The 18,063-nt window shown below is 41.2% G+C and overlaps 2 protein-coding genes and 1 long non-coding RNA gene across 4 annotated transcripts; 1 reads left to right on the top strand and 2 right to left on the bottom strand.

The window, feature by feature from the left end:
* Positions 1-71: 71 nt before the first annotated feature.
* On the bottom strand, positions 72-8,058 carry LOC119693949 (medium-chain acyl-CoA ligase ACSF2, mitochondrial). Its single transcript, XM_048624759.1, has 12 exons — positions 7,904-8,058; positions 6,726-6,912; positions 6,132-6,260; positions 5,391-5,611; positions 4,815-4,942; positions 4,417-4,523; positions 4,003-4,130; positions 3,377-3,542; positions 2,900-3,013; positions 2,354-2,496; positions 1,769-1,910; positions 72-423 (listed from the first exon to the last, which is right to left on the bottom strand). Exons 1-12 carry the CDS (start codon positions 7,951-7,953, stop codon positions 193-195), a joined length of 1,746 nt encoding a protein of 581 aa, XP_048480716.1. The 5' UTR covers positions 7,954-8,058; the 3' UTR covers positions 72-192.
* A 640-nt stretch (positions 8,059-8,698) lies between these two features.
* LOC125489271 lies at positions 8,699-9,497 on the bottom strand. The gene is made up of 2 exons (XR_007266850.1): positions 9,229-9,497; positions 8,699-8,834 (listed from the first exon to the last, which is right to left on the bottom strand). It is a non-coding gene; the product is annotated as an uncharacterized LOC125489271 (long non-coding RNA).
* A 2,458-nt stretch (positions 9,498-11,955) lies between these two features.
* On the top strand, positions 11,956-17,379 carry LOC119693983 (transcription factor AP-4). Of its 2 annotated transcripts, none has more exons than XM_048624537.1 (3): positions 11,956-12,373; positions 13,541-13,706; positions 13,834-17,379. In XM_048624537.1, exons 1-3 carry the CDS (start codon positions 12,285-12,287, stop codon positions 14,590-14,592), a joined length of 1,014 nt encoding a protein of 337 aa, XP_048480494.1. In that variant the 5' UTR covers positions 11,956-12,284; the 3' UTR covers positions 14,593-17,379. The 2 variants fall into 2 exon arrangements, with proteins under 2 accessions (XP_048480494.1, XP_048480496.1); XM_048624539.1 differs by lacking the exon at positions 11,956-12,373 and adding an exon at positions 12,390-12,703.
* Positions 17,380-18,063: the final 684 nt, after the last annotated feature.

Raw genomic sequence — 18,063 nt, 5'->3', positions numbered from 1 at the left:
AATTTGGATCAAAATAACTTAATTAAGATTGGACTGAGGATTCGAGACGCACAATAAGAAAGAAAAACAGGCATCTGTAAAATCCGTATATTTATTTGCGATCACCCGCATCTTCGAGCCTGGCGATCAGAGATCAGCTGTATCGGCGCATCGGCACACATTCCTAACCCTCACTTTTATCACAAGTGCTCATCATAACAGTCCTTGCTCCACCATCTCCCTCAGCTTATACTTGAGTATCTTTCCGGACGCAGTCTTGGGGAACTCCGCCACAGTCCGCAGCATCCTGGGCGCCTTGTGTCGCGCCAGGCGCCCTGTGACGTGCTTCGTGACGTCATCGAGCGTGACCGACGACGCCCCGTCACGGAGTCGTACCACCGCGCACAGCTCCTCGCCTAGGCGAGCGTCCGCGACGCCTATTACCTGAAGACAGCATGATTGGTTAAATCAACGAAAGGCGTACACCTGATAGGTGGCTACCAGTGCCGATTGACATTAGATTGTAGAGTGCTCCAAAATTGATAATGCGCATAGAAATCTTTGACAGATCGGTTGTTTTCGATTATGTGACACATGATATTGACTTCTATTTCTTTCGAACAAGGTGCAAAATGCAAGTGTTTTTTTAAGGCTCTTACGATTTAATGATTCGGGTGTGAAAATCTGCATGTGCATTATTAATTTTGAACAAGTGTACTTTAGGAGGCATATATGAGAAGGAGGAGGAGGTTCTAATGTTCCAGCGCTGAAGAATGGACAACATTTCAAAAAACTAAAGCTGCTATAAATCGAAAACCATTTCGAGATTTAGCTCTAAAGGACACAACAAAAATGTTTTTGTATTTTTTGGATGTATCATTTTCGAGAAAATCATAAAATAGTAAAAAAGTGCTGATGACGTCATGCATCAGGTGCGATGCATTTTGATGATCAAAGCCTATAGATTTAAAAACAAAGTAACTGTCACTTTCATTTTTGAATGATTTTTTATTGAATTTGACGTTTTATCGTGACTTTGTTGTTTATTTGGGTCATTTTCATTAATTCTGTTCTGACACTTTCTGACTATTTTTTTATTTATTATTAACAGATGACCTCTATATAATATGTCCCAGAGCATGCCACCGCCTACACAGCTGAAAAAATGCTTCTGCTTATTTTTTTACATGATAAGTACCTACTTTCCATCATCAGAAATATCAATGTCATTTGAAAATGACCCATTTGTTGGTTGGCATGTAAACAAAGTTTAAATGTCACTTGTCAGTGTCATTTATGTTTTTTTTCGAGACTCATGCAATAGACAAAAATAAAAATTGAGCCTAATATGTGACTTCACTTCCGGTTTTAAAATAATCAACTTTAAAGTTAAAAATAACATGCAAAAATTTATGTATATACAAAATAAAAAAATACGGGTCCACTAATTTTCTATAATCTTTCCGAATAGCTAATAAAAATATAGGGTAAAGAAAATGAAACGTTGTCCATTCTTTCCGTGATTATGTTACACTCCAGCTGTCGGTGAAATGCATGAAACTGACACAATGGTACCATATCCAGGTGTAGGTCTTTCTGTGAATGAATTTCTATTATGATCCTTGTCAGTGGCATTGTCACTCAGTATCTCAGTATATTTTGTTTATTTATTTATTTAACTCTTTATTGTACAAATATTACAAATAAAAGTACAAAGGGTGGACTTAACGCTAAAAGTATACCACTCTAAAGACTGTGTAGTACTGAACCGCTAAAGCAACCCACACACCTGGCTCTCCAATATATCCGGGTGCTCATTGAGCAGGTCCTCGATCTCCTTGGGCGCCACGTTCTCGCCGCCGCGCACGATGATGTCCTTCTTGCGGCCCACCACGCGCCCGTACCCGTCCGAGCTTATTGTGAAGTAGTCTCTATAATTATACACCTTCATTACTATAAGAATTGGGGACCAATGGGGAAAAGGAATTATCGAGCAGAGACTAAGAATAGGTAAGGGGAGCGTGGGATGCAGACTGAACTCTAGACTAAAGAACTAGCAGCTTAGCCCGTTGTGGCTGGATGGCTATGTCTGCCAGTGGACGAATACGGGCTGATGATAGTAGAGATTTATCCAAATAGCAATAAATAAAATCCCTTCGGAAAATTGACACCTTTTTATTTTAAATCTCGCTTTGATCTGTTGTTTTACTTTTATCAAATTGACATATCAATCGACATCTCTACGTACAATATCATTTTGCGTGTTTTCACGCGCATCGGATAACAAAAAGAAATCTGCATACTTAAACCGGCTCATATGAAACAATCAATGTTCATCAATCTTCTGCAGTAATTTATTTATTTATTTACTTACCCAGTCCTCAGCCAGCCGTCGTCCCCGAGTGCCTCCCGCGTCTTCCCCGGCTCGTCCCAGTAGCAGGTCATGGTGTTGTAGCCGCGCACCAGCAGCTCGCCCGGGCTGCCGAACGGGACCAGGCGGCCGGTGTCGTCCACCACCTGGGAGTTAAACTGGCATTTCAGTAAAGGCTTGAGTGGCTGGATGAGGAGGGCCGAGGACAGAGTGTTGTGCCGCCGCTTGGAAGAGGCCTATTTCCAGCAGTGGCCGGCTGATTGGAGGGAACGAGGGAACTGAATTATAATTTCATTGCATGTAAGAGATTTGCTAGTGTTACACCATAATTCGATTATAAAGTCAGAACTGCTGATGAAGGGCTGCTCCAGCTCATTTTTCCTTTTTAAGAATTTTAAACCAATAATTAAAAACTCCAGCGGATTATTATTCTCCAGGTTGATTATTAGTTCTTCACCAGAAATCGAAGTAACTGGGTACCTACTACCACTTGCCAGCCAACTGTCAGTATCATTACTAAACCGATATTTCAGCTAGGACTATTATTACCTTGACCTCGACGTGGTCCTGCAGGTAGCCCACGGTGTCAGTGACCTGCGCCATGCTCTCCCCCGGCAGCGACTGGAACACGCTGGCCGTCGTCTCCGTCATGCCGTAGATGCTCTGCAGACAAGGGAGGAAGTGTCTTCAAGAGCTTCTTCTTTACTACGCTGTCCGACATCCATATCACAGGTCACTACGTACATGTGTCAATATGTTACTCTTTTACTTTGACCCAAATATAAAGAGATAGATAGAGAGGGGGGGGAGTTTGACATATTAATACTGGGGAGGTATAAATCAATTCCTCAACTTCTATTTCCACCTATGGAAATTCATGCTGTCCCGTTTACAATGATAATCCTGGCGCAAGTGATCGAGTGAACTATTTAAGGTAGACCAAAATTAAGCCGATTCCCTGATAGAACGAAACCACCTCCCTGGCACAAATCTGTGTCATCAGCTATCACAGCTACCTCTACTTACCTTAACAGACTCCACATTGAGATGCTCCTGTATGTCCATGAACAGCTGCGGGCTGCAGGGCGCCCCAGCAGTCAGCGCCACGCTCACTCTGTGGGGCGTCCCACGCCGGCGCGCCGCGCCCACCAGGTCCACGAACATGGTGGGCGTGCCGATCACTACTGAGCATCTGGGGGAGAGGAGAGATGGAACTTTATTAAAATACGAAAAAAACATTGAAGTACCTTCAGTCTGGGGCATAGAAACCAGACCAACCAGATCCCTCTCATAGTGCTAAATGCTACTGGAGTGTATCTACACTCCCATTTTGTACTATAGTACACAGTATTGCACCACTTAAGCGCAGTATATTAAGGAGGTAGCAAGGTGCATTAACTTTACTGTAATTAAATCAGTGCTGTAGTCTTGTCCATTGCAGAAGGCCTAAAAGTTTGGCATCGCGCTCACTCACATCGCGCAGCCTCAAGAGCGAGCGCGACGAAGAACTTTTGTCGCGTCTCATCTTACTTGCGCCCCGTGCTAGCCCTTCGATAGCTTTTTATACTGTTATCGATAGTTGGCTCGTCATCACTCATTGATTGAACAAACAGGGAGTAACTTCATGAGTGCTAATGGTCGAGTATTCTTACTTATCCTCATACAGCGCGTCAGCATTAGCGCTAACGCTGTAGGTCGGTCCCGCCAGCACCAGCCCCGCGCCGTGGCGCAGCGCCGTCAGCACCGTGATCACCGAGCCGAGTGCGTGGAATATGGGCACCTGAGGGGAGAGAAGGAATAAGTCGTGAGGACGAAGTCGTGGCTCCGTAATATAAGAGAACGGACGGAAGTGGCCAGCGTAGTATGCAGAGCTGATCGCCAACCTCAGGTAGTGAAGAGGCTCTAGATTCTAGAAGAATAAAAAGGGAGAAAAAGGAGTGAGGGTTGTGGAAGATCCATGCCAGGGTCCACGTAAGGGTTTTAACGCTAAATTATCAATCAATTCCTTAGGTAGGATAAGCAAATACTCGCAAAATCAAAGCTAGTAAAATCTAAGGTCTACCTACCTGCACACAAACTGTGTGATCTCCTTCGTGTAGTGTATTCCGCCGGCCGATGAAATAGCTGTTGTTTACTATCCCGAAGTGAGAATCTAATGCCGCTTTTGGATCCCCTGAAAATTTATTAATTATTTAATCGTAGTTTTGATAGGGTAATGTGGCGTGGGACCTCTCCCAGCTTTAGGCCAGGTGCGTCCAGCCCTCTAGGCAGACCAACTAAGACAGGTATAAATAGTGGATGGATGGATAGGGAAGGCCGAGGACAGAATGTTGTGGCACTTAGGAGAGTCCTATACCTATGTACAAATGGAGACGACGGCTGGCGGCGATATATTGATTACTCTCTTAACTTACAATTGATTCTTAGGCATTTATACGCAAGTGATAGACTGAAAAGTTCTTACCTGTAGTTCCTGAAGTGAAATGAATAATGCAGCCGTCGTCCGGGCTTATTTCAGCTCCATACGCAGTAACGGCATTCTTTGAAGGCTTCTCGTAGTCTTTAATGAGGGAATCACATGTTATGGTCCCGCTGAAAATATTTTAACGTATTATGTACTTAATCTATTGGCCCTTTCAGACCATCATAGGTCATCACAGTCGTAGACTTCTAGTTTTAGAGAAGACTATAGGGACAAGACGAATGGCAGGTACAAAGGAGTAAGTCGAAACTAGAAACTCCATGTGTTAAAATAAAAGTCACCAAAGAAAAGCAGAGGTGACAGAGGCCACAGCTGGTCTAGAGATAATCACCGTGGTGAAATGAATAGCCAGTCAGAATATCGTAATCAGTGACTGCCCAAAGTGCGCCATAGGTATGCTAAGTAGCTACAGTTGATACAGCACTCGACGGGCTCCTTTCAGGCACCCTTACAGCGTAAGTACTTACTTATACATATCAGGTAAGTGCACGCAGGTACCCACACTTTCCTAAAAACTTGACCGAACTAACAACTACCAAACCAAACAACAATACTAACGGCAACGCCTCCTTGCCGGCCGTAACCACCAGCCTCAAGTCGGGGAAGTCCCGCGCCCGCAGCGCCCCGGGCGCCGCCGCCGGCAGCTCCGGCACCAGCTCGCACAGCTGCCGGTGGTAGTCGCGAGAAGGGAGGCGGTCGCCGATGAGCAGGGCTTTGACGCCGGTCTTCTTGAGGCAGAAGCTCAGCTCGGGCTTCTCGTAGACCGGGTTTATGGCTACCTGGAAGTAGGTAAGTTATGGACAATTTAGGTAACTTAATTACTGATAAGAGTGATAAGTCACTAATTATATGCCGAGGGTGCGCTAGCCGGCTGTAGGGACGTAGGTGTAGGTATAGTAAGGTCACCAACTCACCAATCACCATAATATTATAGTTACTACATATCTTGACGCCCATCTGCGCCAGTTACATTATACCTACAGTATCAAGTTACATTAGGTATAAACAAACGAGGATTCGGAGCTCGCACTTGGCCGAATAGACCAATAGCGTTCGAGCAACTATTACCGTAGCGCACAAACATTGCACCCGTACCTCCACTCGCCCCTAATCTCCAAATCTTATAACAGTCATACAGAACGGCCTGGAAGAGTGGAAGGTAGGTACTCACGGGGATGAGGCCGACCCGGGCCGCGGCCACCAGCGCCAGCGGCCAGGCGGCGCAGTTGTGCGCCCACACGCCCAGCCGGTCCCCGCGCCGCAGCCCGCGCCCCGCCTGGCAGGGAGGGAGGTACTCACAGGGACGAGGCCGACCCGGGCCGCGGCCACAAGCGCGAGCGGCCAGGCGGCGCAGTTGTGCGCCCACACGCCCAGTCGGTCCCCGCGCCGCAGCCCGCGCGCGCGCAGCCCGCAGCCCAGCGCGTCCGCCTGGAAGGGGAGTAGAAGGTTTTGTTGTACAGAGATAAAAACATCAGGCAAGGGCAAGACATAGTGAAATCACAACAAGACGTCCGTTAAACCGCCATGTGATACCTATTTATACAGGGTGTTGCAAAAAGGGTACGCTAAGCCGTAACCTACGGTAAAAGGATATACTACTTACCTACTTACTATAAACCCGGAAATAAAATCAGAATGAGAAAATTCGCGAAACATTTCGGCTTAGCGTAGGTACTCTTTTTGCAACAGCCAGAGATACCTACTGTGGCTTCTGTCGTACGGGAATGGTGGCGACTTCGTGGTCAAGAGGAAGTTAATATTAAAGGAGCTAATTGAAGCGTTCCCACTTTTTCTGATAATCTAGTAATTTTTTTCTGATGTAAGGCCAACTCGATGAAATCTAACTACTTATACATCAAGGAAACATTGCATCCTTCTTGCATCCCCCCTCACCTGATCAAGTAGCTCCTCATACGTCATGGCGACACCCTCGTGTCGACTGCGCAGCGCGCGGCGGCCGGGGCTGCGGTCCGCGGCGGCGCGCAGCACCCGCCCCAGCGTCTCGTACTGCAGGGGGGCGCTGCCGGGGTTGTGTAGGTAGCTGCCCGTGGATGCGTAGCGAGACGGAGGGAATCCATTGCTGGAGGTAGAAGGTGGAGGTTTTATGGTAGAGTTTAGAGCGACGACTTTGCAACAGACACATAAAAGTGCCACTGATGTAATTTCGGGCAATGTCGTGGTGTGGTACCTACGTATATGTTCTTCATTCAGAATGTTCCGTATTTTACCCATTTCAAAGTTAGTGTTATCGGTCTCTGCGTTGTGTACGTTGCCGACTAACACCTTATAGTGGTGGTAAGGTTATTTGTGCCATACGAACAAATCGGTAAGATTAATGGGAGGTTGGTTGGCACGCAACAGTCGGCCGCGATTCCAGGAATAATAGATAGGAATTCAATTATACTTAATTCAATGATTGCTTATCGCTCGCATGTAATGTTGATATTTTAATTCAGAAAATGCGTGTCATTATCTCCTTCTACTGGTTTAATGATAAACGTTTGAAAGTGACAGGCATTTTTCCTGACTATGGTGCTGCGAAGTGGAGTGGTGGTAGGTTTGTGATCGGGGCTGGTATAGATTATATACTAATATACTAATCAGATGGTATTCGTTTATGTTTATACCATCCATATTGATAATAATTAACCAATAATAATCCACAAGCAAACAACAAAATCTAAATTAGTATTGGTAGGTTCAATCTGTCACAAAATTAGTGTTAATATTCACATAAAATATAGCAAAAGCAAAACCAACTGAATTTCAGATTGGCGATTGCAGAGAAGAGAGGACAAAGTGGTGGCGAACCTAGTCCAGCAGTAGACGATAACGGGCCGGCTGATGATGATGATGCTGAGTGTAGTGTATGTATGCTACGTATAGTTAGTTGGTAGGTATTTTTGGTGGATGCGACTCGAAGATAATATTGATAATACTACACTCACGAGCTATGAATAAGTTCCACCATCATTGCCATTCCATATGGCACTGGAACTTTTTCATTGCTACTGAGTTTATTTACCTACCTATATAAATAGACACTGGTTTTTATTTGATTAATAACTTACATTACAGTTCGTAATATTTTCAATCTGCCGGCCAAAACAATTCTTATCATAGTTGTGTAATAGCACTAACAACGTCGTATCAGTTTGGTTGTTGTTTGATGACTGAGCATACCCACACGAATATACCCGATTACATTATCATTACTTTAAACACAATGCAAATAGATACTGAAGATACGTAGGTAGGTACCTATTCTACATACCTACCTCGTACTGTCTACCAAGGAAATTAGGTAATTATTAAATCGTCAAAATGATGGTCGGTACCTACCTACTGACTCAGTAGGTAGTTAGGTACCATCGATATTAGTAGGTAGGTAAGTACCTATTCTACATACCTACCTCGTCGTTCTGCTACCAAGGACATTAGGTAATTATTAAAACATGAAAATGATCGTCATTATTCATTACAGTATACTTACAGTTATAAGTAGTCAATCAGTGTAACCTAGATGGAAAGTTCTTCTGGAGACGCATATAATGATTTAGTAGAACCAATTCAAAAAACAATAGTTATGATGACCATTGTTTTTTTGAGCTGATCTGATGATGGAAATGGAAGGCAGTCAAGGGGAACTGCTGGCCACAGAGTACATTAATTATTCTGAGAATAGAGCTATCAGTCACACGATGATATCAGCGCCAGCTGTAGATGTGCCCAGGAACTAAATTTCATATATGTATATATAGCACTAATGGTAATACATAGGTATTTTGATTTATTTCTAGCTATTTGTATCTATTAAATACCTACGTGAATAAAATAACGGGGATAAATTAATACATCAGGCAGGATAAGGTTTTCGACATTTATTTCTTTTTTTATAATACTCCACACATAACATTCCACCAATAGCATTGGTCCATTTTCTGAATCTTCCAGCATCCTTATCAGGATTGGGGAACCTATGTAAGGTACTGGTGGTTTCACCTGCAATAAAAACATTTATATTTAACCAGCATGACGGAGAGCCGTGGTGGCGTAATGGATAAGGCCTCGTCCTCTCAATCGAGAGGCTGTGGGTTCAAATCCTGGCCTGTACCAATGATATGGAGTTCATAGTTTAATGCCGCGCGGGATACTGGTTTCTACTCTTGGTTTCGCTTGAGCGTCGATGAACTACGAACGCGATCCATTACGGTATCGCCGAGTTGCTATGAATACGGTATCAGGTCCATTCTTTTGGCAACCGAGTTGTACATAGCTTGATAAGCCGCCACTAAGCACCAATCCTTCAGCTAGATTACATCAAACTTAATTTTACGACGGTAGACACAACACTCGTCCAAAGTCGGAACATTAATTAGTGAATATAGGTACTTACGTTTTTCATTCTGGTCACAACCAGGAATAAAACACTTATGTTTCGACGCCATAGTACAAAATCAAAATCAAAAGGCAAATCAAGGTCAATTATAGTACTCGCAAAGGTCAGAAGGTGAGGAGGCAAATCAGAGTCCACGAAAAAGCTAGAGTTGTCGATAAAATCACAAAAATCCGAAAAAGTTATTTGTATTATGGCGGCCGTAATAACAAATAACGTTCCGTATTATGCACACATTGCGTGAATGACATATACACACTGAAATATTTTGTAGTATATTGATGTCAGTATTAGTAATATAAATATATATGTAATGTTTTATTTTATTAAATTTTCGTGAATGACTAGATACTAAAATATTTAATAACTATTATAGCAGTTGAATTTGACGTAATATTTTGACTGTAAAGAAACGTACCATTGCCGGAGTTTTAATAATTACCAGTATTAAAAATAAATAATAGTAAAATAATGTTGCCAGATATTATTTGGACTCAATTATCATTATTATAATTCTCATTACAGCGCCATCTATAGATGTGCTCACAAACAAAAAATTAGAGCTTGAAAAATAAGAGTGACATTTTGTATTAGCTGAAAAGCCCATGCTGCTGGCGTGTTGGCTTTAAAGAAGAATACTTACTTACTTAAAACCAGGGGGGGGTCACTGCCTTAATGGCTGAACTTTTAATAGAAGGTAGCGCCATCTCTTTATATTACTCTTATTACCAAAAAAGATGTAAGATGGCGTTATGAACGAGACCATAGAACAATAACAAGACACATAGATAAGTAGTATTTGAATGTCAACATTGTCATGATCTATGGCTATTATGAAGAAATTGCGTGTCAGTGTCAGTTCAGTCAGTTGTCTTACAATGTCTCGCAAATAACATTTTTGTAATAAAAGCCTATACTCTCGGTATACTTATCGTTATTTATAAATTTTATATACCTACAAATAAAAATAAACATGGTGTGTTAAGAAAAAGCATCTTTATCCGCAAAAAGTGTTTTTATGAAATTCTTGTGACCTGACAGATTCCATATGGATCCAGGTTCCATGTGGTTCCACGGCACTGGCAAAGAGCGATCGACATCTTCATATCCGCTGAAGATTAAAATACTATGTGTACCAAACTGATAAATGTCGTCAAAGATTTGCCTCGCGAGGATAAATGATGCACTATTGGACGAAATGACTTTATCACCACAAGTGACAAGATTTGCTTCTCTTGGGAAACATAAACTAGCAAAACATGAAGTGGTTTTCATGGTGAAAGGAATAAAAAAGGAATACACACACCCACTCGCATATTATTTTACAAGTGACATGAACAAAACTGAACTGAAACATTGTTATATGCGAGGTAATAAAGAATTATATAATAATTTGTTTTTTATTTATTGTTGCATGTAGGTAGGTACATAAATAGATTGAACTTACATTTAGCTAATAAATGTAATAACTGTTGTGTGGTGTAACTACGTTAAGGCAAATATGTCTTATATCTTTATAGATTGAAGTTAATAGCCGGATCCCCACCAGACGATCCAACGCGATCCGATCGCGCGATCCAAGAATTCTTACATACTAAACTTCTTGGATCGGGCGATCGGATCGCATTGGATCGTTTGGTGGAGATCCGGCTATTAACTTGTGATAACAATATCTATATATATACAGGGTGTCCCAACAGGGCACCCTGTAGGTATGTACAATGAGGCTGAGAAATATAAAGAGATGGCGTGGCGCTGTTCAGTATGACGTATAGAGTATGACAAAAAACTCCTCGAGATTCCACTCTTTTCAGAATTGTTTATTTTTTCTCTATGCTTAAAACCTTAAAACTATGTCCCTCTTTTGTGTTCTTTTCTCTATGCCTCGGGCTAGAATGATTCGTACAGACTAGTAGGACCTTATTGGTAAAATGGCATAAAAATGCATGTTATAAACGTTTTATTTCTGGATGTTTAATCTGTCCTTTATCGCTGCGGGAATAGCTCCATTAATTAAGAGATTTTCTCACATAAACCACTAGAAATTCACACATTAAAAAAACTGCAATACCACACAACTGCATTTCATTTACTGCATCATTGAGATAAATAGTAAATAGACAAATACATAATATTCTAGTTTATGGAAGGATAAATAAGAAAATTATAAAAATGGCGCCAAGTTCTTATCACAGAAGTTCACAGAACCATCTACTCCGAAAAAAAAAAAATTAAACTTACCACAGCAGTTTTGATTTTGATATTTTATATTAATGGTTAGGCTTATTTTTAATTAATACTTTTATTAATATTTTCCAAAAATAAACAATAATTTGTTACTCACAATAATAATTTATGGTAGACAAACCCTCAAATCCAGTAATAATATAATCAACAGCCAATGCTTTCCTCTACAACCGGTGGTTCTGTCGGGTCATGAAAGTGAACTACTTTTCGTTCCTTAGCATGTATAATCATCATTCATAAAATATTATAGTACCAAAAATACCAGTTAGGTATTCAATATTCTGAGCATCGCTATACTAGGTACCTCACCACAGAGTAAAATAATTTATAAATTCCTTTGTTTTTTGCAGCGTTGGAATTTAAATTATAAAAACCATTCCAATAAGTACAACGTTGTTGCAACGGTTGCAGCAAGAGCGATAACGACGCTTGGCTTGTGTCCCCCACCCGCGCTGCCCCTCCCCCCCATGCTGTCCGACGAAAATCCGAAAATGCAAATGGCGGATTACGCATCGATGTCGCGTTACCCTTGATTCTCAATAGAAATTGCAGTTTTTTAATTATAATACTGAAATATTTGTGTATTGCTGTGACTGTTGGTTTATTCACCAGTGATAAGTGTTTTTGTGTGTGCAGTTGTTGGTTACAAGCGTTAAAACACGAAGAATTTGGTTAGCGTCACCTGACTGAACTTATTGTCATTTCCCGCCATTGTGGTCTTGGCTATTTTACAACTGTTTTTGCCGTGAAATTTCTCTGTGTTTTTAATGTTTTACTTGTAAATTGGACTTGTTTATTAAACTTGAGTGATGTCATTACACGGTAATGACATTTGTTTGCTAGAGGTGGAAGATTATAACTTGTACGAAGAAGAAGCAACCGATCACGCTTTCATTGGGTAAGTTGAACCGGCGTGGTCGCCGCTCCTCGTTGTGTATCACACTCTATCCAGCATGTATCGTATCCTCCAGTTTCCCGAATTTGTGTATGTGAAAAATTGTTGTGTTTTTATCATTGACATACGATAGCGCCAAACATATGACGCCGCTCCCGCCCCGTACCGGCCGTTTTCAGCTGTTGGGCGGCCATGTTTGTATGTGAATAGGCGTAGTAGTGCCCCTTGTTCTCATCTCGTATGTACTTACTATGAATTCAACACATGTTTTGTCGTACAGTCATTCATGTTATTACTGTAATATCCAGTATATCCATAATCTCTGCGGAGAAGGTAAACATAATTCCATAGAAACATGAAATTGTCTACAACATACTTACAATGCACACCCAAACAATGCCATACTTGAATCACATGAAATGCTAATGAACTGTTTTAGGGATTTGGTTGTGAAAACATCTGTTTTGATGACTCAGTAAGACTGAATTATCATTCTTGTAGTCAAGCAAGTGTTGTTTGATTGTAAACACTGATATTTGAAGGCACTGACTTCATAAAAGGTCTCATGTGCTCAAATATTTACTACAAAGTTTTAATTCATACGGATTGCATGATGTATTAAGTAAAGCCTATACATGGTGCATCCCTGATTATAATCAAGTAGGATATATTTTTATATCTTATCAAAATCCTGTTCCCCCATAGGTCTACAGCTACACTTGTGTACAAACAAAACAAGACATGGCATTGATTTTGCACTTGAACTTAGCCTATGATAGGTTGAAGAAACCCTTTAGGTCTTACCACAAAAACTATTCATCAATAGATGTTTCGGGATGGCAATAATGTCTTGAGAATAAGAAAGGTTTGACTAGTTATTAGATTAGTTACTTTGTGATTTCAACTTTAAAAACATGCTCATTTTCAGTAACATTCAACCAACCCTTAAACTGTAAAAAGTATACTAGTCCAAAATTTAGGACAGTACTATTTTGAACCAACATTGAATTCAGTAAGATCTTTAGTATTCAAAACTTGAAAATATTTTCATACAAGACCTTAAATTTAATTGATTGACAAAAAATATGAATGGATATTGTATATTGAGTAATTTACTGAGTATACAGCAAATGTTTTATGGCAAATAAAATGTTCTTATATTAATTACAGTGGTGACAAGATCCTGCGAACTGGGGGCAAGACAATGGAGGCAGAGAAGCGGATCAGACGAGAGATAGCCAACAGCAACGAGCGGCGCCGTATGCAGAGTATCAATGCTGGTTTCCAAGCTCTGCGGACCCTATTGCCAAGGCATGAGGGCGAAAAACTTAGCAAGGTAGATTTATTATTGATTAAATATTTGTTGGCTATGGTTTGAATGCTACCTACACATGTCTATAATGTTATAATTATTCCTTTGTTAATAATATGTTTTTACTCATCATCTTATTTGCTATTTTCAGGCAGCTATACTTCAACAAACAGCTGAATACATCTATTCATTGGAGCAAGAAAAGACAAGGCTGCTTTCTCAAAACTGTCAGCTGAAGAGACTTCTGAACCAACATGAGGGTGGTGAGATTCCACTGAAGAAGAGAAAAAGCGAGATTCTGACACACGTGTCGACCATCATCCCCGACTCGACAGAGGAGGCTGGCGCGGGGCGGCGCTCGCCCGACCACAAGGAGGGCGAGGAGGTGCGCGCGTCGCTGGAGCGCGAGCGACGCCTGCGCCGCCTGCTGGAGCAGCAGGTGCGCGCCCTGCACGCGCAGCTGCGGCCGCGCGACCCCGCGCCCTCCCCGCCGCCGCCGCCGCCGCCGTCCGCCGACCTGCCCGCGCTGCCCGCCAAGCTGGAGCCCGAGTCCGAGCCCGAGCCGCCGCAGCCCGCCGAGGAGCCGGCCGCGGCGCCGCCCGCCCCCGCGCTGCCCGCCCTGCCCGTCGTGGTCGCGCCTGCGGAGCCCGCGCCGCTCGACGCCGCGCCGCTGCTGGAGGCCGCCATCAAGGCGGAGCCGCGCGTGGAGGTGGAGCTGCTGCCCGAGACGCCGGCGCGCCTGTACCTGGCCAGCACGAGCCGGCAGAACCTCGAGACCATCGTGGAGGCCATCCGCCACCTGGAGGGCGACCACCTGTTCGGCGAGCCGGCGGGCGACGTGCCGCTCGCGCTCACCAAGAAGGCGCCGCCGCCGCCGCGGCCCGGCGTCATCGTCGTCAAGCACTCGTGATGTGCGGGCGCACCGCCGCCGACTATATCTCGAATCTAGTATTAGAATTTTAGTTATTTAATTGTATTTTCCAAAGTGACGAATCGATAAGTCTGCGCCTTTTATATTTTTGATGTCGTCGCCTCGGCTCCGAGCGGACGGCCGCGCCGGGCCGCGTGCCGTGTCCCACGATGTTAGGAAATATTCACAGGCTGACGGGAGTCAGGTGATGGAAGAGTTGGATGAGTAGCAAAATCAGGCTTTGTGATAATTAAATGTAATAATACTGCGAATAAATGTTAGATATGATAAACCATCATGGAAGCAATAAAGCTGAGAGTATGGGTAGCGACGGCGACAGACAGCGCGCGCTGCCCAACGGTCCGCCTCGCGCTACTCTCGTTTCTTACATTCGTAAATGTAATTTAATTTAGTTTTTTGTTAAATTGAACATAATTAATTCTGACATTATGATTTTCTTAATAATTCTTATATAGTTTTTGACAAAACGTTTTTAGTGTTCGCATCTGATTGATGCCAATCAGATTTGTTAGCCAAGTGTTGGTTAGTCAGTTTCGGTCCCACCCAGTTAGTCTGCCGGGTAATATTTTAAGTAAGTCCCTGTCTGTAGGAGATAATTTGATATTAGTGAATTATGGTGACTGGAAAATTATAAAGCATTCCATGTTGTGAAATCTTCCTCGATTCTAAATCTTATTTGCATATTGAGATATTTTCTCAGGTCAAATATTCAATAAATGGAAATTAAATAGTGTAATTTTGTATTGCTTGTTTGCAATAATTGTTTGATATCGCTACTTAGGATATTTATAATGTAACCACCTTTAGGCACTTGTTCCAAACTCTTTTAATTTCACATAATCGTATTAGATGATATCAAAATTAACTATAGGATCAGAATCTATAATAGACAAATTTTGTCAAAAATGTAATATGCTAATCATGTCAATCTACAAGATGGTGAATGTGAACTGCGATAATGACCGGCTCTGGCCGCGTCCAATGTTGTATTGTGTCCCAGTGATTCACTTGTCTGCTTTAATAATGCTGTAAATTTTTGTTAAAAACATAACATGCAGTGCTTTTATTAAAATTCTACTAATGTAAGTTAATTTGTAATTTTACTTTTTAATTTGACTCGGTGACAGAGTGGACTTACAAACTTGTGTTTATGAGAAAATACTACAATAATATTGTAAGTGCAGCAAAGTTACTGAGAGCATATGAATTTTTAAGACTGATCATTTATTCATTTTAAGTTATGCTAAGACCCAGTTTACTGTGAGTGTGATAGTTGTGTGTTTGTGACTAGCGCCTCCGGGAGGCTCACGGGGATCCCGCCATCACCCACACGACATAATAATAATGCCAACCATGTTAGTATGCTAGTAGACTAAAGTTAATGCGATCATATGGGACCCCCCTGGGCTCTCGGAGGGAAGGCCTCGAGAGGTCCGATGGTTAGTTCTACCGACGCTATATAATATACGGTACTGTTAACAATGTTATGCATTTCCCCCTTCTGCTCTGTTCCTGAGTCCATAGACCTAAGAAGTTGTCAAGCCTACCGCCTTTTACATTATGTCATTCTAGGATAAAACGTTTACTGTATAATATTACGGTCTTGTTCGTACTATTAGTATAGTCAAAACTAGTAGTAAGAGATTGTAAGTCAAAGAAAACAAGTTAAATTGTTTAAGATGTGTTATTATTTATGTCGTAAAGTATTATAATGGTTATTTCTTATTAATTAGTTTGTAATTGATATCCGCTGTACGGTTACGATCGAGCTCATTTCATTGTAATTGTAAGCTAAAACCAATAAAACATCCGTAAATTATGAGTATGTGGTTGTGTGTGTGCGTAGCGGCGCCGCGAGCGGGCTGGCGGGTTGTCAAGACTGATTGTAATAATGAAATGTGGGAATGATGGAGCCTTATTCTCAAATATACACTACGACACGTTTTACATATTTGTAGTTTCTTGATGAAACAATTGTAAAACGTGACAGTTTGAGTGTGCACCGTGTGTGTGATGTGCATGTGACGCAACTAACGTGCGTGTATTTTAGAGAATAGTGCCCCAAAGATGGAGATTGGCATACAGTGCTTATGTATCTCTAGTCTAGTTTAGAAATACATAGTTTTAAGTGCACATGTTCTGTGTAAGTTAAGTAAACACGGATATCTTTCTTAAGAATTATGTACTCCATTTTGTATTGTCCACATGTTTTATTGGTTTTAAGCACTGTCTAATGTCAATATTTAAATTTTCTACACTCTATCACATTTATTTTTTTAATTTTATCACTGTCCTGTTCGGTGTCATAGAATTTAGTTTTTAATTATGTCATATTAGTAAAATAAAATATTTTAATGCATTTAAATAAATAACACATGTAAGTTTAGCCGAGCTCTGTGCTGGACCGAGTCGGCACTGGCTTCGCGACGGGATGAACTCAATAGTTGATAATTCTCCACACCACATATTCGCGCCTCACTCACCGAAAGAACTGAAATGTCCCATTTAAATAAGCAATAGTGTAATTAGTGTTCATTACGCCTAGATAGGCTACATAAAGGTACCTTCATCCCTTCGCTAAGCAAGCCCACGTTCCTATAGTGATGTAATAATTTTATCTACATTTCATAATTAAGATAAAGTGTAGAAAATAATGCATTATTGATGTTTACTTTTTGATATGAAATTGACAAAATATCTCCTCTGATTTTAATTGTACTACATACTTACATTTGAACTATATAACAAGTATTTATAAAAGATTGATATTTGTTTGTTTTATTTCGTATTCACCACATTAGAGTCGAGGAACTTTATCCCTTTCGAACCTGAGATTTTTTTTCTATCATAATGTTTAAAAAAATGCATAATATCTCCTTTTATGCCTCAAAGGGCTAGGGAAAAATAGTAAAAAAAATCATGCATTTTCCGTTTTCCCGGAAAAGCCATAGCACGTTCGTGCTATCTGGGTTTCAATACCACTAACACACATTTGTGCATTACCATATTTTACTTAGGATACCTATTTAAATGACTGAAATAAAAAAACAGAAAATATGTATTTAATCCTTTCTTAAATCAATAAAAGCAACAATATTATAAAAACCTTTAAAAAACTTAGCTTTTTGACTATTTTTTTAATTCTAATAATGATATACTATTGAGTTCCAAAACATAAATATGTAACATATTTAAGACGTGAAATATGAAAGCGAAGTGCATATTATATACTATTATATAAATCATTATTAGCTTAAATCTTAAGTTTCAGCATATATCGAAAATAATAATAATAATGATAATCATAAAGGAGCAGAGCAGCTTCTGGCCAGCTGTTGGGCATTAGGGACTCCACCCACCAGATTCCAGGGAGAACCCCTGTTCCTCATCTCTGGCTTACATTTATTGGTTGTCCAGAACACTGAAGAGGAACAGGATCACCCACCCCTT

The sequence above is a fragment of the Plutella xylostella genome, chromosome 12 (assembly GCF_932276165.1).
Source record: "Plutella xylostella chromosome 12, ilPluXylo3.1, whole genome shotgun sequence".
Taxonomy (NCBI): Eukaryota; Metazoa; Arthropoda; class Insecta; order Lepidoptera; family Plutellidae; genus Plutella; species Plutella xylostella.
This window is presented reverse-complemented; position numbering and strand designations above follow the sequence as displayed.